We start from the raw sequence: 26,869 nt of genomic DNA, 5'->3' as shown, positions 1-26,869 counted from the left end.
AACCTTCATAAAGGTTGCCAGAAATAAGCTTAATGGTAATAATAATTATACATTTTTTACTGTGTGTTTTTTAGGAAATAGGTCATACTCTAGAAGACATTAATGCAATCTAGAAACTTGTAACCTTTAGAGCAATAAAGAAATTTCAAGGACACCTTTGTAGCTACTCATAAAGTCTAGCAATTTAAATGTGCCGTTCTACCTACTCAGCTAAACATAACTTTTATAACCAAATGTTGCACAAGAAACACAATTCCTAGTAATTTTTAATCGCCACCTTCAGGAATAAGTAATATGTAAAATCAAGTAAAACAGTTTGCATCATTAATTTGCACAAGCGTATTGTTCCTATAAAAAACAAAAAAGCTTCTTAAAAGTTGGTATTGTATAGAGAGCTCAATTAATGTTTGTTTTATTGACATGGAAAGGCATCGTTAACATATTATCTAATGTCAGATACACTACTTTATTATATTGCCTATGAAACAGACCAAGAAAGAAATGTATCTAAGCAGTACTAGAGGCTGGATATGATGTTGATGAATCTTGCCCATGCTTTAACAATGTCCCACTTGGTTTACTATGTAATTGTTGTTTATTTGGGTTAGACTAGCCAACCCAGTGTTGGCCAATCCAAAAGCTAAAGCTCTCATATGTCTGGTAGTGGCTCCTTGAATACTTCAGGAAGGACACATGCAATGCTCAGTGCCCCCAGATGGGTGGGTTAATGTTTCACTGAGTGTCCTCAGGTCCTGTGCTGTATGTCCTTGGTGCACACTGATATATGACATCATATCCAGGCCCTGAGAAGAAAGGACAGTGACTGTTGAGGGAAGTGGCGGGGTCAGACTTAGGGCAGAACTCAGCCAAAACATTCCACTGGTCTCAACTACATCTGTTGCTTAGATTTATGTGGAATAGCCCTGGATGTTATTAAGCTGTGCATATATATTATAACATAAAATAAAAATTATATTCTATTTTCTTGTCGTTGCTTGCAGTTATGCCAAATGTCATGTGGCAATCTGTATGTTGTAACGGTTCAATTATGCTTAATGATCAGCTTAAAAGAAACTCTTTTGAAAGTAAGTGTGCAAAAGCCAGAATAAATGCACGCACTGTCTGGGCAAATTGGTTTATTCTTCATTTATTCTGAAGAGATTCATATATAATTGGATCAATTTTCAGAGCATGTTTATATTTACAAGTGTTCTAATTACAATAAATCACGGATTTCACATTTCATTTCAGCATGCAGCAGCTGTTATAGAAGTTACATATAGATATCATTCAAAAACAAAACTATTGTAATTAGGTCATAGATAGGCCAGAGTGTTTATTTACATTTAGTGGATAATTTAATCTATGTGCAAAGTCTCCAGCCAGTAAACACATGATGGGACACTTCTATGGTTACACTCCGTGATGGATTGAGATCCAGTTCAATGAGAAAGGATTTTAAGTCTGCTGACCACACGTGACCAAGCTGCATTTTCACATTTAGAGTCTCATCGTATGAGAGGAGCCGAACGATCATTGGTCACAGTGGGACGGAGCTTCACAGTTGCGAAGGGATTTGTTCCCCTGAAAAAAGTGTTAAAACAAATTGTGAGCAGTTTGACAAATATCCTGTTACATGCGCTCACATGACATGAGAAAAACATAGTTTATGGAATCTGATTCACTATTCATATATATTTTTGGTAGTTTCTTATTATTTTTAATTGGTATTAGAGATAATAATGAATAATTGTTTGAATCTAGTTCTCTCGTAGGTGGGTACAGAGAGACACACAAGTAATTAACTTACTTGGGAAACAGGTCTCCACGAGTGCCAGCCGGAGCCTTCTGGAAAGAACAGGTACAAAAGAGTGAAAACAAACAATACAAAGAACCCTGTATTTCTGTGCTATTAAGTATTAATTCAGAGCACAGGCACACCACCATCTATCTATAATTTTAAACTGCTTAGGTAGTTAAGAGCGATGGTAACATTTCATGACAAAGTGCTGGCAGATGGAGGGCTTATGTGCATACCTGCGACCTCATTGGATTTGCCCTGGAGGTATTGTGTAGCATCTTATTAGAGATTCTAGGGCAATACTTCATTTTACCGCTGCATGGGTGGTCCTGGCTACTTTTTGATGTACTAGTGACTAGCCATAGCCTCGTACATAGCCCCACTTCTCCTACTCAACATTGCTCATGTGGAACAAGAAGGGAAGAGCTCTGGGTTTTCATGTACGTGTTTGGGATGTATTTAATCTAATCTGTATTACAAGTGGCATGTCTTAATTATAAATATAGCTAAAGATTTCTGTTCAAAAGAGCAGATACTCTGTACCATCTGTTAGCAGAAAGGCTCACTTTTTGGGTAACCCCCTTCATGTTGTAGCAATAGACTTTAGACATTACTGTCCTTTTAATGACTTCAGCTTGTTAATGTTCCAAGAACAGTTAGTTAGTACTGAATTATTCCTTTCTGTGTATATTATACTAGGAAAGGGCAAAGTTCTTGGAGTTTGAACCAAGTAACCCATTTCCTTGTTCCTTTGCTGCCTGATTTTAAGGATTAAGGATTTTTAGAAAGTACATGTCTTATTTTTTATTTATTTTAATCTATTACATTGAGGTTTTTGCCTGGAATGTGATCACTTTTTACACATAACCCACCAAGGTCGTAAGGATGCTTCACACAAAACACACCAACACAGCTCTCACCACACCCTGCAATGGGTGTGCCCACATTGTGCCAATACGTTATCATTTGCCCTCCCACCCTCTCTTTAGACTATCCAATCACAGTGTGGGATCTCCCCTGCAGGGCCCGGCTAAAGCTTTATTGTCATACGGTTTAACAGTCAGAGCTGTCATCCTGTATCCACCAGAAGAGTGGCTCAGGGGTCATGGAGGTGAGGATGTAGCTAAAGGGGCCCTGCTGAGGAGAGAAGAGGGGTGATGTTCAGCGTGTGACTGGAAGGGGAGTTAGGAAACAAGAAAATTGTAGCAACAGCATAAAAGAATCTATAAATAATCTGTTCATCGAGACACAAAACAGGCAAAACAGCATTTTAAGGTAACATAGCAAGTGTATTGTGCCAGTGGTGTTACCATAGGGCCAGCGGCCGCCTGACATATTTTTATGCTCGCATAGTATGCAGCCGGGCATATCCAAGTGCTGGCCGCGTGAAGCAGCACCCAATCTGGTGCTGGAGGGCCAGATGATGTAGGCCAGCGGCCCACCGGGTATTTGAGCGAAGCAGTCAGTTTTATAACACCTCTTCTATGCTGTTGTAGACTAGAGAATGAGTAATTGAGTAATTGCACCAAAGCAACCAAATGGAATGTTTCTCATTGCTCCAGTTTTACCATTTTCCCCCAAAATCGCTCTAAATACATTATTTCACAATTTAGATGGCAGTACAACATTTACATAAAACGGAAGTATTATAAATATTTGAGTAAGGTTGTGAATTCAAGCAACACCTCACACAGAAACTCTTCAATATAGGTATATTCTGGTGCCTTACCTTTCCTGCATTGTTGTTTAATGGAAGGGGTGGAGGTGCCGCGTTAGTTTCGCTTCCTCGTCGGCTGTTTGGGGTTGAAGGGCCCTGGTCCCTAGGGCTTGGTCTGTAATCTGGCTGTGGGAAGTTATCGGGTCCATCCAAGAGATCCCCTGTACTGTGTGCACTACGCAGAGCAAATAACCTGTAGGAACAGTGGTATTTCTTGAAAAGCTAAGCTGGTAATGCATGGTCTACCAAACTATAATACAGACCTGACAGCGGGCATAGACAAATAACTGCTTTTCAAATGCCTTTTCAAGACAGCCCATAATTAGTCATCTAATCCCTGCTTTGATTATCCATGTCCAGGGCGTAACTACAGGGGCAATAGTTGCAGCTGCGACAGGGGCCATGCTCCAGGTCGGAAGGACCCTTTCTAAACAATTTTGAACCAGCACTGAGTCACGTTACATCACGTGACCTTGTAGTGAAACTGAGGCTGCTCTCAAAGTGTGGGAGCAACCGGAGAGAAAGCTGCAAGAGCGGTTAGAGGTAAGCAGGGGTGGGATGTATGTATATATTGTGGCAGGATGGCCCCTTTACAAACAAGAAACTCCAAACACCTTTCTCGTAAAGTCTTAGGGCCTCTGGCTTGACCCTTTAAACACCTCTTTGCAGGTTAATTGGATCCACCTGCTGACTTCCATGCTGGGAATATAGAGCGCTCCAATCTGCTACTGATATAGACAGACTCTGTTACCTTGCCGCAATATGTATGTATGCATGTGAGCATGGATATAGTGTATAGTAGTTTAGGTTGAGAAGGCAAACACGCATTTGCGTGTATGTGTGTGACCATGGATGTGTAATTGTGTGTGTGTTTGTGAGCATGGATGTGTAAGTGTGTGTAAGTGTGTGTGTGTGTGTGTGTGCATGGGCATGGATGCGTAATTGTGTGTGTGATAATATGAGTAAATGTGTGTAATTTGTGTAAATGTGTTTACATATGTGTGCCAGAGTGTATGTTGGGGGGCAAGAAGGCACAGACAAGTTGTTTGGGGGCAATGATGGCACAGACCAGCTGTTGACGTTGGGGGACCACCAGGGCCCTGTGGTTTCTAGTTATGCTCCTGATCCAAGGCCAAACTTGGCAGCTAGAAGAGGTCTCAAATTGCAGTTTGTCTAGGGCACCAAGAGCCATAGGGTCAGCCCATGAGCCATTTAGGGCTATATGATATTTAGTAGACAGGACATAACAAGTAGTATATAACATAACAATTTGACTTACAGAAACAACAGATGAGGAAGGCCCTGTCCAAACAAGCATAAAACTTAGCAGGTCTACTGCAGAATTCTTAAAATATATGACCTTGATCCTATCACTGATTGATCAATGAACATTTTCCTATATAAGGTTCAGAATGTATATCAAACTGGGCCCATCTGGTATAACAGTAGCTAGAAAGAACAATAGATGTATTGTCATACTATTGGTTTATCTTCAGCTCTGTAGCTGACATTTTACTGGATTGTTCTACCAGTGCTGCATTTCTGTAGAGTCACTCCCATTTCAATAAACCAATCCAGTGTTTTTTTACCTGGAATCCTGGTCTCTGTCCACAGATTTCACATAGGCTTCTGGGAACCAGCCAGTCCTGGGAATAAAAAAAGACAGAGTCACATTTATGTTACATACTGGTTTCATGCCATTCCACCCAAAAACCTGACCTAATACACATACAAACTGCTTCAGATATAAATGGTTATAATTTATACTATTGTAATTTGTGGTTTTAATATTCTAATATTATGTAGATGAGGTAGAGCATTCAAGCCTCAGAATGTTCCTCACACACACACATGGGTTGTTCACCCACAATCAATTTCTTGCTCATCTCTACATCCACCTCATTTTCCTTGCAAAACATAATTCAAAACCCCCTGCATCAGTTTCCCACATTTCTTTGCCTCAGAGTAAAAACCTGTCATACAATCAATTAAACAGGCTTATCCCAAAATTTCTGTGCATGTGCCGTTTAGGTCTTGGCAGGAGTTAGACAAATATAAGTGAGAGTTTCCAAAAGGGGCATTAATAAAAATGTATGAGACATGGCTACTTTACTTATTGTATTTATACAGCCCTTGGTACAGTAACAGTTCAATAAAGTTGCAAATTACTATGTCTCATGTTGGTTGACCACTTACACTATGACCAAAAGTATTGGGACACCCCTCCTAATTATTAAGTTTAGATGTTTCAGACACACCCATTCCTAACAGGTGTATAACATTTGATGGTAGAATGGGTCACTCTGAAGAACTCGGTGACTTTAAACATGGCACTCTCATAGGATGCCACCTTTGCCATATGAACACAAACTGAATATCGATATGCCAAGCATCGGTTAGAGTGGCGTCTCTGGACACTGGTCTCTGGAGCAGTGGAAACATGTTATCTGGACTGGCGAATCAAGCTTCACTGACCTGGAAGTCTTATGGATGAACCTGGGTTTTCCGGATGCCAGAAGAACTTTATCTACCGGAATGCATACTGCCTACTGTAAAGTTTGGTGTATGAGGCATAATGGTCTGGGGTTGTTTTTAGGGGTTTGGACTGGGCCCCTTTATTACAGTGAATGGTAATGTTAATGCTGCAGCATACAAAGACATTTTTGACAATTGTATGCCTCCAACTTTGAGGCAAAAGTTTGGGGAAGGTCCTTTCCTGTTCTGGCATGACTATGCCTCTGTACATAAACATCCATAAAGACATGGTTTAATGAGTTAAGGTTGGAAGAACTTGAGTGGCCTGCACAGAACCCTGACCTTAACCCCACTTTAAACCTTTGGTATGAATTAGAAAGCTGATTGCGAGCCAGGCCTTCTCATCACAAATGCTTTTTGGCTGAATTCGTCTTCTTATTATTATCATATATATATTTATAGGATAAATAATGTACACAGCTCTTCTTACTATATACACATTCCAGGGGTATGACAAAACTAGAACTGACAGACTAACAGGGCCGAATAGGAAATTTAAACCAGCCCTGGAAATAATTGAAAACCAGCCCTATATTCCTATATTTCTTGGTGCCATTTTTGGGCACACTGCACATGTTGGATTCAGGATAGAATGTTTTTTGTTTAGAATAGGGAAATCTCGGCACTTTAAAGTATATTTGAAAAACACAGTTTCTAATATCACTGTGGCCCAGTCTTTGCACGTCTCCCAGTCAGCGCCACGCTGGATATGGCATCATATTTAGTGTGCTTCTGAGCAGCATAAATGCTGTGGGAGTAATTATACTTGTGGCCATGACCGCGGCCTCTAATACAGCTACAGGGGCCAAATATATTCAACTTACGCGGATAGCCCCTCCAGTCTACCATACAGCCAGCCATTTTGCGCCTCCGGCACTAGTACTGTGATCACGGTCCCTTTTGTAAACTGGAGCAGGGTCCGGTTTCCACCTGTGTTGTGGTCCACTAAAGCTTGAACCCTCTTGGCTCCTGAATTGGCTGCCGCTGCTGCCACTGCTGCTACTGCCACCTCTCCAAAGGAACTGGAACGAGTGCGGTGCTGGGAGTTTGACAGGGACCCTAGACAGACAGAGACAAGGCCGAGTTGAACAGAGGACCCATGTATTTCCAAATAAATGCCTGGATGGTCCAAATTTGTATATAATATGAGGAGAGAATGAAGGAAATGCGCAACAATTTTGTAGACTTTGTATCACAGTGACTGGGGTTACCGTTAACCATCACTGCACACCAATAGACATGAAGTGCTAACTGTGTATGCCGTTTGCCTAGTGAGCATCCATTTAAAATTTTCAGAGGAAGCTATGTCCCTTTCTGCTCCATACAGGTGCTAATAGTGGAGGGTGCCAGGTTCTGGAGCTGTGGCTAACCCCCATTTATCAATAAAGGGCAAGGGGTGAAAAAAACTGTGGGGATGGGTTACACCCACATCCAGAGACGTGTCGGTGTTAGTCCAAGGCTAAAAGATATCGTAAAACCTTAAACGCTACATCTTTTGTCTACATAAGCACACTTTTAACTAAAAACTTCATCAAGAATCAAAAAGCATTGCCACAAAGCCACACCTGGGCAAACCAGTTCCCAGGTGTGCTAGTGAAACGTGGGTCATGCACACATTCTTCTGGTAGATATACTCCTCACCACTGGATGGTGTTCTGGGCAAGCCTCTCCTGGCAGTGTCAGAACGTGCTGGGCCTCTCCGTTCATTTTGATCTGCAGCGCTAGGCCCATGACTCAATGTGGGCAAGACATCCCCAGGTCTTGGAGTCTGGAGAGGACACAACATTATACACACATGTATTTTATCTGCTAATCCACATGTCTTTCATGGCCATTGCAGACGGTGAAATAACACAGGGAAAGTATGAAGTAATAAAACATATATAAAGACCAGTTCTTGGACAGAATTACACTTTATAACTGTGGTCCAGTTTGTCACCTGTATACATAAACAGCCACAAAGATTCACGTTAACATACACCAAAACATATATATGCATTTCTGTTTTCCATTGTATGACCATATGCACATCTATGTAACTACCATCAATTAAATTGCATGTAACAAAATAGTTAAGTAACCATGATACATGAACCTTTATATTCTGGTACTACATGCAAATTAATATGTACTGTACATTTCATTTGCATTCAAGGGCAGCAGAAAACTGATTTAAAACATTCATATTAGACAAACAACAAACAGCTCTTTCAATATATATATATATATATATATATATACTCTATGATCAAAACATATGTGGACACTTGACCATCACATGTATATGAGCTTGTTGGACACCCAACAAACCATGGGTATTAATATAGACCCCCCCCCCTTTCAGCTACAGCAGCCTTCCACTATTTTCACGTGATTTTCGAGTGTTTCTGGGGGAATCCCTGCCCATTCAGCCAGTAGAGCATTTGTGAGGTCAGGCACTGATGTTGGGCAAGAAGGCCTGGCTCACAATTGGTGCTCCAATACATCTCAAAGGTGTTGAGTGGGGTTGAGGTCAGGGCTCTGTGGGGTCCATATAAGTTCCTTTGTAACATACTCATCAAATCATGTCTTTATATACCTTGCTTTGTGCACTAGGGCACAGTCATGTTCAAACAAAACTGGTGCCCCAGACCATTATCTCTCCACCAAACTTTACAGTTGGCTCTATGCATTCCAGTAGGGAATGTTCTCCTGGTGTCCACTTATACCAGATTTGTACATTAGACTTCCAGATAGTGAAGTGTGAGTCAATAATTAGGAGGGGTGTCCACATACTTTTGTTCATATAATGTTTATATTGAAATGACCAATAGTTTAGGGACACTTGGTTTAAAAGGAGACTGTGAAGTTGGGTTGATGGCAAACCCTGAATAATGAGCCACTTCCTCTGCCCTGACAAATCCTCCATAGATAGCATAGGCTGTTTGTTTAAAGCTTTAAAAAGTAAAAAAAAAGTGAGGAATCACTTTTTACTTTTTAAAGATTCGAACAAGTAAAATATATTTGCTATGTTGTACATTTCCATTCCAGATTCTGTTCAGATAATATCATCCCTCTTTGAATAATCTTGTGGAATGTCATAAGATACAGTTGCTTGTATGTTATCTTTCTGCTTGTGCTTCTGGGCTTAGTTAGTAATTTTTATGCCTTTAGTATTTCTGGAAGGACTATAAATGCAATTCCTGCACAACATGACAAAACCCGAACTATCAACATGAACATTCCATTGGTTGCTATAGTGACTGCACCACATTTTACAGCAGAACTGTTGTTTATATTGAACTCTGTTCAACTCAGTTCAAGAATTTTAACCACCAAAACAAAGGATCCACAGTGACCACTGCATATACATCCAGAGTACAGAAACCCTTGACATAACTCAATATGGCCAGTAGGTTAAGAAACACGTGCGTGCCAATCTTCTAGAATTTTTAAACCTGGGTCATTGCATTAATATTATTATTAATAACCTTATTTTGTGGTATTGTTGAAATATATCTGTATAGCAAAGTATAGCAATATATATAGCAAAGGATCACCGGAGCTGCTTATAACGTGGACTTCACTCTATAGGTAGCAACAATGAATATACAAAAAAAGCTTTCAGTGAGAGAGACAGGGGAGACAGAGGAGTAGGTACTCACTGGATACAAATGTATCACCCTCAATCATGGATGAGGAAAAAGTAGGAACATCAGCCAGGATAATAGTCAAAGCAGTTCTTTTCTTTATTTCTAAAAACACCCACCGGTTTCACCATCATGTTTCACCTTGATAAGGGCGTTTGTTCACGCTGAAACCAGTCGGTGCTTCATACCTATTCAGACAGTGGACACATCCCAGTGTTAATGGGTGTGAACACACAAACATGTATACCAATGCATTTTCCTACCATAGTTGAGTCCCTTGGATTAGGGGTGGGCCTGTTGGGCATGTAGTTTTGGGACTCTGCTCTGCTGGCATCAATCTGTTCTTTCCATGATGGTACACGTGCCTGAAGCACACCTTGAGCCTAGAATACAGAGAATTCACCTTTACAAAAAGATGTATCCATTTTTAAATGTACGTTCATTGTACATACATACATGTTAGTCAAATCGTTTAAGGTAATATAGATATTAAGAGTGAATTGAGAAGGTCATAAATACATGATCTGATGCCTCAGCAGTAGCAAGCATAAACAAACATTACATGTATGCAAATCCCATTATAAGCACTGTTTTCTCTGTTAAATTGAGTTTGAAGAAGCACTGATCTCAGAGGTTTTCCTAAACAGCTCAGGAGAAATGTGCTCTTCTCTATGAAAGGGTAATGAATAAAATGCAATTAATTGCTAGATATGGAGTCTTTCCAAAATGAATGCAGGTCACCCTGGTCAGTTCAGTGTTTATATGAATAAAGGATGAGCTTGGTAGGAACTCAAAGGGAACTCTGAAGTCCTGGAAGCATATAGGACTTCACATTATTCTATGGCAATGTTGGTCTGCTAAAAAGGTATCATAGACTATAAAGTAGACTTGGACACCAGGGGGCTCTTCGTGTTCATCTTCGTGCTCATCTTTGGGGGGGAAAAAATGTTCGTATTCCGCGAATATTCGCCTGTTCCTGTCTTCTCTTTGGGCGAATATTCGTGGACATTCTTCGTGTTCGTTTTTTCTTAGTTTTCCCGGTTAAGGGGTTAATACGGGGTTAACGCAGCTCTGGCGCCAGGAGTTTAAATGTACGTATGAGCAACTCTATTGGTCGTCAGCAGGGGGCTCGTCTGCCATTGCCAACAGAGTCACTCGTGCAGACTTTTAAAACCTCAATGCTGCAACGTACCCTGCAGATGCCACTGGTCTCCCTCCCTGTTCAATTAGTTAAATGTCCGTACTAGCGACTTTATTGGTCGCCAATAAAGTCGCTTGCATGGACATTTAACTAATTGAACAAGGAGGGAGACCAGTGGGATGTGCCGGGTAAGTTGCAGCATTGGGGTTAAATTTTATTAGGGGTTAACTTTTTTTTTAAAGGGTTAAGGGGCCATGCGAGTGAGCCTATTGGTCGCTTGCACGGCCCTTTAACCTACGGATTTCCGCTCCCGTTAACCCCTTCGATGCTGCGTTAGATAACGGGAGCGGAAATCCGTAGGTTAAAGGACCGTGCAAGCAACCAAAAGGCTCGGAAATCCATTGGTTTGCTGTCAGGGGTTACAACTTACAAAGGCCGTGCAATTGGTTGATGCCAGAGGAGGTCCCTTTAGGCGACCAATAGGCTCATTCGCACTGCCCTGTAACCCGTGACGGCGAACCTGCGGATTTCCACTTCCGGGAACTGCCGCGATGCCGCAAAGACAAGGTAAGTTAGAAGGGGGGGGGAATGGTAGACGAAGACGATCATGAAGATCTTCGTGGTGTGTGTCTTCGTCTTTGCCTACGTTTTACCGCCGCTGTCTTCTCTTCGGCGTGTCTTCGGAATGAACAAGAAAACGCACTCTTCATGTTCGTTTTCATGACGAATACACAAGTCTACTATAAAGGGCTTCATCATTTCTGAGACAAATACATTAAAACTTATTTGTGGATGGGAACTTAGTTCTAGAGTTTCCAGACATTTAATAAAGAGTTTAGCAGATAGTCCATATACTCTATCAATGGAAGCTCACCTCAGTGGCATTTATCACAACTGGGAAAATGATACATTTGCTAAAGAGTCATTATGGACATCTGTGCAATCACCCATGGCAATGGCTGAGCTATCTGCATGTGATTGTGAATGCTGGAGGTTTTAATGTGGCATTTAAGTTTTAAGGAACTTCTGTTCAGAGTTTGAATTTTTAGAATTTTCAAAAAACACAGAGGGGTATGGATACAATGGATTCTAATGCAAAGTTTGGAAGTGGTGTCATCACTACAGCAACCAACAACTTATAAGAACATTCCACTGGGTGCGATAGTGATGAGACAACTTTCTAAACTTTGTGCTAGAATCCCTTTCTATTCATGTTCTCCATACAGAGACACACCCTGATGTTGTCCTCAGGAGATACAGGAAGCCTAGGTTTCTCACATTGGTCCTGCAGTCAAAATTTTCTTTTGGGTTTATATTTTCAGCTTTGGCATCACATCCATTTTTGTGCATATTTCCCATCTTTTGCGTATTGAAAAAGCTTCCTCATACCTCCCAACTGTGCTAATTTTACCACTCTACCCTGCTGTGATGCCAAGCTCTATCTCTGTCCCGCTGTAGAGCTCGGGGACTCGGGACCTGTAGAAATTGGGAGGTATGCTTTATCATGCATACCATACTTATTTACATCCAAAAGATTAGCTATGTTTTATCCACTCTGTAAACGTCTGCTTAGCTAAATGGGGCTTTAGTGTTTTTGTTATAAGGTACATTAGACTGTTTCTTTTTAAAGTCTTGCATTTACATGTGCTAGAGTAGACCACTTACCCTGTTGTGGTACTGTAGGAAGGAGGTGCAAAGCATCCAGTGTCTCTCAGCCAGAAACCGGTACCTACGCTTCTCCTCCAGTTCTGCCTCTCTCTGACTTTCTTTTACAAACGACAGCATGTCCGAGTGAAGCATGTTTACATTCTCCTGTTCAAAAGAAGAAACATACAAGATGAAGGGAAGACAGACAGTAAACTTACAAATACAGCTAAAAATAGCAAAACAGTGAAAACATAGAAGAGTTGTTTATAGAAATGATTGAGAAATGCAGAATAAGATTACAGAGCAGTATAATTAAACAAATGATGTTGTCTACTCATGCTCACTTTCATCTGCCTAAGTTTGCGATCTTTCTGTCTCTCCATCCTCCAGGCATCTGACATGTATTTATCAAGAGTGGCTGCTTTGCTGCGGTACTCCATTTCATAGCGAGTCTGGCTGTCCTGTTGAATATGGGATTAAATAAGGGTTAGACACAACGATATGTACCTACGTTAAAAGTGAAATACAGCCAAGGAAGGCTAAATCACAGGGGTTCCAGGAATTACCCTGTAGTTGCAAAGTACCCTGCATTTGTAAGGAAAATAGGTGGAACAATAAAGAGAAAACAATATAGAGTGAGTTTTTGACACCCTAAGTGGGCTGTTTCTCTGCCGACTTCCTGCCCCAGCACTACTGTATAAATGAGGCACAGTCCTCCCGCACTGACACTGTATTTGGGCTGAAGTGTGCTTATGTAGCTTGCAATACACATATACTTACTTTTCCCCAAGAAAAAAACCTGGCCATGTCCCCCACCCATTCTGCTCCCTCAGAAGTCGCCTGCATAACGGGGCTGGCCATGATTTGTCATCACTGATAACAATATATGTACATACATGTAAATCCGCTACTCACGTGTATGAACTGCACATCCAACTTAGTGTTCTTGTCCATTTGTTGTATTATCTCGCCATGTAATGTCTGAAACTAAACAGAGAATATATAACATTTATTTTGTTTGATTTGTAGGACATTGTATTAATGGCTTCATTACCCCCTGCTTTTGTTGGGACCTCTTCCATTGTTGTTTTAATCTACTTTCCTTTTTTCTATACCTGTCCTCTTTAACCTCCATCTTTTTCTTATACCTATGCTGTTTGAACCCCCTTTCCTTTTCTTATACCATCCTGAGAGGGAACACAGATGTATGTTGGAGGAGTCCCTGGTAGCCTAGCAGGATGTAATAGGGCCTGAGACAGCAGAAAGCTCCTTTACACTGTTCTATTCATGGCTCACTAGGATTAGAGGTTACACCCAGGTTCTCCCAGAACAGATTCCACCGGTGCCCCATGCTAGACTCCATTCAGTCTCATTAATTACGCCACTGTTTGACATGAAGTATTCTACACAATTCTCAGTAGTGTTTTGCCACGTGACTGCAGACGTGTGCAGGAGAATACCATACATTAGTCCCTAAGAAATCAAATTGCTGCATGTAACTGTTACACAACTAGAATTTCCATGTTCGTCAACAAAAGTACGTGGAAAAAACTATTTTTAGGCTTTCCTATGGTTTTTTACCAATATATGTAAAGTACTTTAGCCCTGTGGCAGGCCAGCCTTAATGGTTTTGGTTTTCTGTTTTAGAACTTGCGTCAGCCTATTATTATGTTCTTTAAAATTTTAATTTGGATGACCTGTAAAGAATTTAAGATGTGTCACAAATTTGTTTTTTTTTTTATTTAAGGGGGAACATATATTTTCCATCACAACTACTGTATGTACAAAGCACTAAGAATTACCTTACGAGCAGGGAGCTCCTGGACCATGCACTACAGATCTCTATTTAAAAATAGCCCGGGGGGGGTTTCATACTATCCAGATGTAGCTTAGACACATCAGCCTTTGCACAACTAAAACGCACATGACATCAGTGGCTGCATCATAAAGAAATCCAACAGCAAGTTAAGACTTAATACCTGGTTTCCTTTAAGTAAAACACTAGAATACTTACCACCACATTCAACCCAGCACTTGCAGTTTTACAGCTATCAGCCATCTGTATAAGCAGCTGACCTGAGAAATATTAATATTGTTAAACTTCAATGTATTAGCATTTTCGCATTATAAGACCATAGACTAAGAAAAAAACTACACTTAGTTTCCTCCTATGATGGAGTAACTAGGATGAATACCGTATTTGCTCGATTATAAGACGAGGTTTTTTTCAGAGCAAATGCTCTGAAAAATACCCCTCGTCTTCTAATCGGGGTCGTCTTCTAATCAGACCTCAAATAGAGGTCTGATTATGAGACCAAGATCCAGATCCCCCGCACCGCTGCAGGGGACCTGGATCCTCCTGTCTCCCACCCCACACACACCCCACACACACCCCACACACACCCCACACCCCCCACACACACACTTACCGGTGCTTCCTGCTGTATTGCCGGGGCAGCGGGTTGACGTCTAAGCGATTCGCGTAGACAACGTCCGCTGCAGCCGGAAGGAGGTGTGGCTAGCAGCAGGGGTTGTCTGCGTCCGTCGCGGATACCTTCCCCGACTGTCAGAGATCAGGGGAACTCTGATCTCTGACAGCCGGGGAAGGTATCCGCGACGGACGCAGACAAACCCCCGCTGCCAACTCCACCTCCTTCCGGCTGCAGTGGAAGGAGACGTCAACCCGCTGCCCCGGCAATACAGCAGGAAATTGGAAGCCCGGTAAGTGTGTGTGTGTGTGTGTGTGTGTGTGTTAAATGGGGGCATAGGGCATTTCTGGAATGCCTTATACCCCTATATGCCACTCTGGCACTTAGGGGGTTAAAATGCATATTATGGGGCAGAGTGGCATATAGGGAGTTATAAGGCATTTCAGGAAGCAGAGTGGCGTTAAGGGGGCATTTAATAGAGCACTCTGCCTCCTGAAATGCCTTATACCTCCCTATATGCCACTCTGCCCCATAATATGCCTTTTAACCCCCTAAATGCCAGAGTGGCATATAGGGGTATAAGGCATTTCTGGAGGCAGAGTGCTCTATACAATGCCTTTTAACTCCCTTAATGCCACTCTGCCTCCTGGAATGCCTTATACCTCCCTATATGCCACTCTGCCCCATAATATGCATTTTAACCCCCTAAATGCCAGAATGGGAAATAGGGGTATAAGGCATTTCTGGAGGCAGAGTGGCACATAGGAGGTCAAAAGGCATACCATGGGGCACAGTGGCATATAGAGGGTTAAAAGGCATATCATGGGCCACAGTGCCATATTGGTGTGGCAAGCCTTGGGGCAGATGTGCGTAACTGGGGGACAGGTTGGAAAATACAAGGAAATAAAAACAAAAAAAAATATTTTTCTCAATCATAGCTTTTATTTAAAAAAAATAGTTTACATGAATTAACATTTACTGGTAAAACTTTTTTCCTTTAGGGTCGTCTTATATTCAGGCTTTTTCTTTTTTTCCTAAGTTAATATTCAGATTTTGGGGGGTCGTCTTATAATCAGGGTCGTCTTATAATCGAGCAAATACGGTACTAGGTAGCACTATCCATACCATTTAACAGGTCATCACAAAGATTATGTTATAGTAATAGAGTAATGGAAACCAAGTTACTTTAATAATGCTTATTCTGAAAATCATTAAAATACTCAATTGTCACCTCTATCCAAGCAGGGATTTTAGCTTTAACACATTTCTGTCATTAGGAAATAATATTATCGCCTAAGCAGGGTGGCCCAAATGGCCAATTGTAATTGTACATCCTTGCTATTTTATCTTTATCTATAAGTCAAAGCCAGCATTGCTACCTGTGTGCTGACCGATGTGTAAGTGCATTTTCTTATGGCGGTATCAGCACTGAATACATTAAAAAGGATCCCAGCTGGTCTATCCAGATCTGCTGGAATCTCTGATGTCCTCCTCTACTAGCTGAAAAACAGGGTTCTGAAATACAGGGCTATACAACCCTGCTTACTGATCAGCTGAAGGGGATCAAAAGTGAGAAGTACTGTATGGCCTCTTCTCCTCCTTCTTCCAATCAGGCCGTGGCCCGGCATTTGCCCGGTGGGCCGGGCCGCGGCAGGTCCGGGTTGACTTAGGGGCTGATGGAGCTGCAGCTCCAGGCCCCTACCTTAAAATAGGCCCAGTCAGGACCGGACTGACTGGGCCTATGCGGCCTCTACGGCCACATTAACGCAGGGCATAAGGGGCACCTGCCCCTTAAGCCAGCGGCAACTGCGACCGGGTCCGCCACTCTAAGGGGACGGGAAGCCCCCACTAGGGACGGCCTTACGGGCATGTGGCCGCACAGGGTTTAAATTAAAACATCGGGGGGGGGGTTTTGCTGTTACTTTATTTAACATCCTCCATGTTAAATAAAGTTTTTGTTAACTTTATTTAACATGGAGGATGTTAAACAAAGTTAAAAAAAAAAAACCCCGATCTTTTAATTTAAGCCCTGTGTGGCCGCAGACCCCTGGTGGGGGCTTCCCAGCCCGTTAGAGTGGCGGACCCGGTCGCAGTTGCGGCGGGCTTAAGGGTCCCTACGTTAATGTGGCCGTAGAGGCCGCATAGGCCCAGTCAGTCTGGTCCTGACTGGGCCTATTTTAATGTAGGGGCCTGGAGCTGCAGCTCCATCAGTCCCTTAGTCAATCCGCCCCTGCTGCGGGCCCGGTTGCAGTTGCTGCTTGCTCCGGCAACAAGGTAAGTAGGGTGAGGGAGGGGGGTGCAGTGAGAAGGGGCAGATAGGGGTTAGATAGTGAGAAATGGGGAGAGGGGATAGATAGTGAGAGGGGGTACATATTGAGAAGTGGGGAAGGCGGTACATAGTGAAAAGGGGGAACATAGTGAGAAGGGGCAGATAAGATGGGGAGAGGGGGTAGTGTGAATGCGTATGAGAATGAATGAATAAATGTGTGGATGAATTGTGTGAATGCGTATGACAATTAATGAATTCATGTGTGGATGAATTGCTTGAATGATTTGTGAGACTGCATTAATGAATGTGTTAATGATTTGTGTGAATGAGTGAGTAAATGCAAAGATGGTACATAAAGGGTGGGCTTTAACAATAAATAAATAAAAATGGGCTGCTCAGGCTTAAATGCCCGGGCCTATTTTTTGTCCCAGTCCGGGCCTGCTTCCAATACTAACAAAAAGTAAATAAAAAAAATAACTTCCTGGACCTCAGGAATTTTACCTTGACCTCATATAGAATACCAACTGGCAAGAATATGAGAGAGTTGGTTTCATGCTCAGTGACCACAAGGATTTGATCATTACCCTAGAATCGATGTAAAATCTCTAAGACTCAGGGTCAAATCAGACAGGGTTTAGCAATAACGAGGGGTATTCAACCGTTTCCAACTTGCCATGTGTTAACAGACATGTAAAATAACAAATCCCAATGGAATTCCGAGAAACAGAGACAGCAACTGCAATATGCAGTCCTCCACTGCTTGTTAATAATACTGTTGGGCGGCTATTCAAATAATTTATCACCCTCTCAGTACAAAACAAAACTTCACAAGCATATGATCCTCTAATTTTATATCACGTCTCATTTCTCTTCTCTCCTCCACACATTAAGACCCCTTAGTTTTTCCTGCAAACCATGTCCCCAATGACATATTATATATCCCAAATGCATTATTTTTCATTTATCAACTTCGAATTGCAACTGCAACACTTTCAACCATTTTCTAATTTACGTTAGTAACTTGGCTTATTCCTCCAGGAATGTTGCAGACCTTTGTATCAACTGCAAAAAAGACATGCCTAAATATCGGTATAAAAATAATAAAAAGTATGGGTCCCGCTACCAATCCCTGAGATAACCCACTATACACAAAACATTCCTTTGCACATACACTATTAACTATAACTTTCTATGCCCTGTCACTCCAGCCATCACCTTATCCATTCAACTATTTTAACATCCAAACACTGTAGATTATTCTATTAGTCTTCTATTATGGTCAGTGTTGAATGACTTACCAAAATCTAGAAGCGCCTCCCTGGTCTATTATTTTATTTACAAATTTTGTAGGCAAGACGCAGTAACTTGTGCTGTTTATTTATTCATTATCTACATATAAACATATTTTATAGTAGTTATCAAGTCAAAAACTCACATAGAAAAAAGTTTGGATAAAGCCTTACCATACCACTAACTATAACCCCTAAAACACCACTGTCCCTCTTGGGCAGGTATGCATCAATGAGTGCTTGTTCATGCTACCCCTGTTTAAAAAAAAAAAAGACCACAAAGAGTTCTCAAGAGTTTCAAAATTCTTGGAGGCCAATGGTTCATATCTATGACTTCTCTGTCAAACAAAATAAGATTACCAGATCAAAGTTACATAGAAGTTAGAATCAAAGAAAATGTTTTATAAGGTAACTATTGCCAAAAAAGACACTAAAAAAAGGATGAACATGAAATAACATGGGCATATAGGTATCTAAGACGTTACTTTGTGTTAATGCATCTACTTAGTTAAAGTCAAAGATAGTCGTAATGCTTGATCAAAGTTCAAACTAATCATATGTCTGCTATATCCGGTTATCTGACTTATACTTTGTACTTTCAAATGATTGTGGTAGAGGCTTACAGTTAAAACAAATGATTTAACACATAGAGAAATAATTTTGTTGGATTCACATTATCATTATACGTTTTCATCTTGTGACAAAGGACTGGAATGCGCATTTGTCAAAACCTACTTCAATGGCTGTTGAAAAAGAGGAGAAAACACCATAATACACTCATACAAAACATAATGCGCTCTAGAAAAAAGAAACATCAGGGCAGGAAAGAAAAGCCGAAGGATTTGGATCTCAAAAAGCATAAGTGGTTTGCACCCCTCCAACATTTCGGGTGCCCAAATCGACACCACCCTACTGAACCAGCCACCTCACGACACTAGAAGGCCACAGAGATATAATGACATAGACCTTAATAGCTTCTTCATCTCCCTGGGCCTGTCAGGGAAGACCAGAGGTTCTGCCTAACAGGTCCATGCTCCCCACTGGAGAATGTGAAAAAACAAATCAATTGAACCACCAGAAATAAAAGGTTTATCGAGTGAACGGACTTTTCCTTCTACTGAGCTGAATTTAACACTTTTGTAATGAAATGTAAAATTTAAAACATCATCCTAATTTCTGTTGAATCCTTATTTTTCTTGTAATTCATAATTTTGCACAATTGCTACAAATCGGGAGTTTAGAAACAACATTGAGATTAGAGCTCACCCTACTGGAAGAGCACGGACACAACACATTTGATTTTGTGGTTCCACTGTTCTGCTTATTTGTGGTTTGATTTGTGGTTTTGCTTATTTACTTTTAATTTCTTAGCTCTTTATGCTTCAAGGTTCTTCTTTTCAGAGAAACATACTTAATAAGCACAACCTGCATTCTAGAAGAAATCATCTCTCCCCCCCCCCCTCCACCATTGAGATTGCCAGGCTGCTGACTCCTCCATGTTACTCTCATTACAATCAAATTATCCTCGCCCAAGCACCTGCTGTTTCATTCTCCCTCAACCTCCTAATAGAGGTGTAAGCTCACAAGAGCAGGATCTCTTCTCCTTTGCACTAGTTAGTCTGAACATGCGTTCATGTCATTGTTAATTTTGTATACTTTTCTTCTGTAATAGCGCTATGGAATCTGCTGGTGGTCTATAAATAAGATGTAGCAATAATAATAATGTCTGAGATATTTGGTTGTCCACTAGTTTCTCGTTTTACATATTTATTGCTAAAACTCATGGTAATTCTAAATAGATAACTTCTCTTACTTAATCTTAACAGACTATATGCATTTGTGATTGTTTATTATATATGTAATAATAAAAATGGATGTCATTTTAGCTCAAAAGAAAATACAGTCATTAGTTGAAGCTAACATGGAAAAATCTAGTTATGCAAGCTTTTGAGACTACAGAGGTCTCTTGTATATGAAATAATCTCCTTCCATCTCAAGTTGTGGAAGCTCATAAAGCTTTCGTTGGCCTTTTGGACAAGGGCACACACCTTTCATGCACTTGTGTTGACTGTTTACCTAGAGTAGTTAATGTGGAAAATGTTGTGTATTTCTTAGTGCAGGTCACCTATTTCTGGTACTGTCAGAATCACAGTGCTCTTTTATTTATCCTGGTTTACATTTCAGTGCCCGGATAAGGTTGAATTCTGGACACAATGAATATCTCCTTCCAAAGTCCAAACTCTCCCCAGATATCTTATGTATACTGTCCTATTACTCATTAATTTACTATTTCTCGATCGTTATAAATTATACTGTTATCTGATTCTTGAACAGTTGGTAATTCCACACCCAACACTTTCATTCTTAGCTCTAACTCTGTAAAAACACTCTAACACATATGTGCATTATGCATATATGGCTTCACTTGAAGTTGACTTGCCAGTTTTGTCTCAAATTATAGACACCATCATTGACACAAATCATGCTTTATGGATGGAACTAGAAGAAGACAAGAAGACAAACTCCAGACCGTGGAAGCTGACATTTATCCGTTATAGAACATGAACAGCACTTTGGGACCCTTTCACTTTTGTCACAGCATGTGAAGGATTTAAACAATAGAGCATGGTGTATAGGCTGTGAGGACTCTTGCTCATTAGGGACAGCAGGCTAAATCTACAGGGTACTCCTATAAGTCACTGCAATTTCCTCTCCTTGAAATGTAATATTTTGCACTCCGTAAGTAATAATGCAAGCTTGGAAATGAAACATGATACTTTCCTCATATAGACCCTGAACTTTCCTGGCTGATTTAGCAAATGATGGAAGTCTTGGGCCTTCTAGCTTGCTGCCTCCTTGAACACAATACAAGATAGCGTTCCGATCTTAACCTAATCACATGTAATGGCTCTACATCAATGGCCATTTAATGGCCTGAGATTGTGATTTCTGGTTCTCCCTTTGCATAAAGGTAATCCTGTCCTAAACTCTAGCTCTCTTTTTATATATACAGTCAGTATCCAGGATTAGTTTCCAGTACTCTCTCTGCATACATACTATAGCACCCAGTAGCTAATTTACAACCACCTCATACTAATCGCCAGTTCCTTTTGCTAATTAATGTGCCATTCTCTGTCTGCCGCAGAATATGCATAATCCACCTTGTACCCTGCATGGATTAACTGTATTCTGCCCTTATTGCTGTGTGTCCTTGTCAACAAATAGTAAAAACGTATCCGAAATATTGAAACATTTCATCTCCATTTGGGTAAAAAGACTTCATCTTGAGGTATAGAATGGTGGCTATGACATCATTAACCTTTTCATAAATGGTTTGACACTCAACAGTCTGAGGATATCGCAGATATACTTTATACATGAAAAGGCCAGTATATTTTTTTTCTAAAGAGATTCCAAAAAATTCCCAAAAATGTTTTAAAAAAACTGAATAACTGAAGTTAATTTAAAGTTTATTTTACCATCTTATATTAATATATATTTGTATTTTTTATTTTTTATTTAATACACCTACTTCAGTTTTTACTATAAATAACACCATCACGTCACATTGCATTACATATCAAATAATAGATACATGTCCTTCTGTCCCCATGTTCATATTAGTTCAGCTGATTTATTGAGTAAAAGTATAATCACAGCACTCCATAAATAAAACATCATAGTAATATGCATTGGAATGTGTGTCAAATGATTTACGTAAATGTAATATTTGGGTTTATCTTCTGCTCTTGATCTAAAACAAAAAATCACAACCACTGAAACAAAACTGCACCTCTTTGAACGGCTGCGGTGTCAGGAGCACCTGCACTGCCCATGTCCAAGGAAGCCAAAGTCTCTGCTCTACAGAGAGCATTGGAAGCCAGCGGTGTAGCATTTTCTTTGTGCCATAACCTGCACGATTCTCTGCCAATGCCACAGCATGCTGGTGGTAATGACAATATACTAAAATAACATCATTGTGTTCCATAAAGCCTTTAATATATCATATATACAATTCCAGTTCTAGACATGTCAATACATCTGGCATCAACAGCATCTGGTAAATTGATACTAGATGCAAATATACTCACCAAGTCCATAGCATGTGGCATTCTGCAGGGCCTGTTCCCCAATCTTCTTAATTTCATTGTAGTATGTTTCTGCAACTTCAGACAGTGCTAGAATAGTGGAGAATGTATGAATATCCCATGCTAGTGCCTTATTCTTTCTCTCCTAGTCTCTAGTCAGAATCATAACTGTTGGTAGATCAGTTATGTGGACAATCATACTTCTGTTTCTTTGGTGGCACAGTATGGGGCGAAGGATTCAATACTTTCTGCTGCATGTTTATAATGTGAGGCCAAATCAACTAGAATAAAAATCTAGAATATATTGTGTTCTTAGAACGGAGAAATTAACTCTCACTGGTTTCATTCCAATACGCATGTTGACACAGAATGAGGATGGTTGTCATGTTACCAACTGATTAACAAATCCAACACTGATCACATAATTGGCCAGGGCTTTCGGTACTAAATTGTAGAAAGTGAAAGTCACATAAAAAAATATCAAATTGAGAAGTCGGATAAGAAATGTGCAACAGAAGATCATTTTAAAGGCAGTGAAAGAAATACATCAAACATTGTAAGATTGCAGGCAGGACCCTCTTTACTTAATGTAATCGTTTGTCAGTTCTAGTTTTGTCAAACACTTTAAATAAATGTACTGTGAGAAGTAGTGTATACATCGTTGGGGCTATATTAATAATAAAAAATAATGATAATAGGTGCATGAATGAAAGAGTCCCAGATGTGGGCCAGAGATGTCTGATAACAGAGGGCAGAGAAAGTTAGCTCAGAGTGATGGAAACAATATATCTAAGCAGAGAGGACATTAGCGGAAAAGAAAGTCTGGGAGCAGGGAGCCGTATAACAGACTGAATACGAGAAAGAAAAGTAACTAAAGTGAGAAAGCTTGTGGGAGAAAGAAAAAAAGTCAAAGAGAATATTTTTTCAGTCATTCTCCCTATACTAATACACGGGTACAGGAAAAAAACAGCTAATTAGAGCTTCACTGCATGTACCCTTTTTATCTTGCTTTTTATCTGTATTATGGTGTCAGATTATGGACTGATTTACATTGTATAGCACTTTACTTTAATTTACAATGCAAATTACACAAACTATGCAAGTATGTACATTGCAAGAGCTTTTCCAGCTTTCTGGCCAGCCAGCATTAAACATATGACAAAATGACGACTTACCGTGTAATGCCTGCAAGTAATTGTTACCCAGATACACTAAATTATCCAGAGCTGGATTAAATTGCCCTAAAATTTTCTGCAAGAGAAACATACATAGAGTGTGCAGTTATGGCAGAGCTACCTGGTACAATATACAAGTCAGAATCATAGAAGCTACTTTATAGATTTATTGAAAATTAGGTGGCATTGCCCATTCTCTTGACTACAAAGAAGAAAAAACAGTCACACCCAACAAGATTAAAATATGATGCATACATCTAGAAACATCTATTAGGAATAACAGTATTTGTATGTACATAGCTAGTACAGAGGTATGGAGGGGGACTTACTTTATAAGTTCCAATAGTGGATGAATAAATGGAATCCATTTCTCGAGACATGGTTCCACTTCTGGAGCTGACAGGAAAAAGAAGTTATTTCTTGCAGCGGAGTTTGGACGTTGATCACAGGGTGAGTTAAGAGAATGCAGGTTTAATAATTCACTAGGCAGAATGATACCTGATCATGCAGGTAACAATACACCCGGGAGCTTAATAAAGTGCTGTGACAAAGAGTGCACCTCTTGATTATCTAGGAATAGCTGATAGAGACACCTGGTCTGTCCCTCCTACTGTGAAATGATGCAAAACTGACTTCAAGACCAGTGTGCTTAGACTACTTCATGCAAAAAGACCATCATAAATAAAGCATTGTCTATTCAGTCTTTTTAATTGAAAGAAAAATCATGTTTCTCATACATACCAACCAGAGGTCTACTGGCAGGGTGTGGGCCCTCATGTTTTTTCTTACTAGTTAATTTACTAGTTCAGATCCTTCCCTGTCAGAGCTAATGAATGATATGTAACCATCTAGATATCCCTCAGCGTAAGGGAACACAGGAGAGGGATTTCACAAATGTTAGTTATCCATTAATGGGAAAAATTATATGACCATGGTTGTAGTAGCTAACAGACCAGCATGTACCTGCGCAACAACCACACATGGGAACTCACTGCTTCTCTGGTTCTCCTGGTCAATTACCCTAATCCTCCAGGTCCCGGGAGTGGGTTCTTGACACGCGCTGCTCCCTGCCCATTTCCCCTTTAAATGGGGGTGTTTCCCGCGATTAAAAAAGAAAATTCCATGGACACTTTGCAGCACAGCTATCAATTACCAATTTAAAACCACACCCACTGGCCAAAAGTCCAGCCCAATCTGTCCAACCCACATAAATTAGCTCAACATGGTCATAATGGTGCAGATTATATCACTAAATTCCCAAACTGACTTGCCACTGCACCACTAGGACTTGCCAATGCTGAGGACACTTTAGTTTTAGGGGAGTAGCTAGCAGGTGTAGTTTTTTGGTTTCTAGGTCTCCTGGGATTGAACCCATGAGGCTCCTGTCCGTGCTCAGCAGGCTAACGTGTCATCAAGGGGAAGACCTAGGCTTTTCAATCCCCCCCCCAAAAAAATAAAAAATTCTGTGTTACAACAATATAATAGGCCAGCTCCCTTGCTTTACACACACACACACACACTATATATATATATATATATATACCGATATATATATATATTTTGTATTTTTTCCAAATACAATTGAATTACCAGAGCATTAAATCCCAGCATATAGCATATCACTAGTTAATAAAATACATTAAATGTGACACAAAAAAAAAATAAACTAAATAATACCGCCGGGTTAAATGTGTGTTTTAGGGAATAACTCATTTAGGACCAAAACAGTAATAGTATGAATAGACATACATATACTGCCTTTACACAAGCCTGAACACAGACACACACACACACACATACTCACATACAGTTGTGGCCAAAAGTTTTGAGAATGACACAAATATTGGTCTTCAGAAAGTTTGCTGCTGCAGTTTTCTTAGATATGTTTTTAGATGCTACTATGGTATACTGAAGTATAATTACAAGCATTTCTGTCAAAGGCTTTTATTGACAATTACTTTAAGTTTATGCAGAGTCAATATTTGCAGTGTTGACCCTTTTTTTTCCAAGACCTCTGCAATCCGCCCTGGCATGCTATAAAAGTAAGTAACACACCAAAATTGGACAGAAAATGCAATAATAATATTAATATATATTATTAGCTAACAGCAATCACACTCCTATCATGCCCAGGCAACCAGTACATGCTAGAACCTGGGCATGATAGGAATGTGATTACAGCCTCCCTATGCCATGCTATCCCCCCCCGCACTTACACATCCATGCTATCACACACACACTCATTCACAAACATTCAGCATAAACTACAGCTTAACACACTCTCACACATTTACTAATCCACTCTCACTGAATGCTTTCCTACCTTTTCTCTGTCACTTTTCCTCCTCCTCTTCGTTATTCCCCTTCTTCTTGTGTGTCCTGTCCTTCCGGTACAGTGAAGGCGGTGGGCGTGGCTTTAGTGTTGTGTGCCGGGATATGACATCAAATCCCGACGCACAGCATCAGTAGCCGCGTGCATCGAAAGGGAGCAGGATCAGAGGTCTGCATTAACAGACCTCCTACTCCCTTGATTGTTTTTAAGCTGGTTAGAGGGAGATCCTTGATCTCCCCAACCGAGCCTGTTCCTCTAGCGCCGGACATTACTGTCCGTCTCTGGAGGGGTGCCGTGCGCACAATTTTCTGACGTGTGCGCTCTCTCTGAAAGCCATGTGCGTGCACACAAGCGCACAGTTTAAAGGGAACACTGCTCTTGAGGATTGGTCACAAATTCTTAATGGGATTAAGGTCTGGGGAGTCTCCTGGCCATGGACCCAAAATGTCGATGTTTTGTTCCCCTCTCTGTGTTAACAAGAGAATCACTGACATGATGTCAGCTGGCCCATGGCTCAAATGCAGTGGAAATGTTTTTGTGGGATTAAGTTCATTTTCATGGCAAAGAGGGACTTTGCAATTGATTACATTTCATCTGACTTGTTTGTCCAGCACATCCCACAAATGCTCTATTGGATTGAAATTTGAGGAATTCTGAGACCAAGTCAATGCCTTGAACTCGTTGTTGTGTTCCTCAAACCATTCCTGAACCATTTTTGCTTTGTGGCAGGGCACATTATCCTGCTGAAAGAGGCCAATGCCATCAGGGAATACTGTGTCCATGAAAGGGTGTGCATGAACTGTAACAATGCTTAGGT

At 40.6% G+C, this 26,869-nt stretch overlaps 1 protein-coding gene across 1 annotated transcript; it reads right to left on the bottom strand.

Annotated features, from left to right (window-relative positions):
- Positions 1 to 1,508: 1,508 nt before the first annotated feature.
- Positions 1,509 to 24,100, bottom strand: LOC149284347 (BAR/IMD domain-containing adapter protein 2-like 2). The gene is made up of 14 exons (XM_089496758.1): positions 24,050 to 24,100; positions 23,721 to 23,796; positions 22,549 to 22,635; positions 14,485 to 14,546; positions 13,386 to 13,457; positions 12,815 to 12,931; positions 12,489 to 12,635; positions 9,946 to 10,065; positions 7,695 to 7,821; positions 6,878 to 7,112; positions 5,108 to 5,164; positions 3,531 to 3,711; positions 1,811 to 1,848; positions 1,509 to 1,584 (listed from the first exon to the last, which is right to left on the bottom strand). Exons 1-14 carry the CDS (start codon positions 24,098 to 24,100, stop codon positions 1,509 to 1,511), a joined length of 1,446 nt encoding a protein of 481 aa, XP_089352884.1.
- Positions 24,101 to 26,869: the final 2,769 nt, after the last annotated feature.

Source organism: Sceloporus occidentalis, unplaced genomic scaffold (genome assembly GCF_023333645.1).
Source record: "Sceloporus occidentalis isolate IW3139 unplaced genomic scaffold, rSceOcc1.0.p SCAF_94, whole genome shotgun sequence".
In the NCBI taxonomy this organism is placed as follows: Eukaryota; Metazoa; Chordata; class Lepidosauria; order Squamata; family Phrynosomatidae; genus Sceloporus; species Sceloporus occidentalis.
Note: the sequence above shows the minus strand (reverse complement) of the source record. Positions and strands in the feature narration are given on the sequence as shown.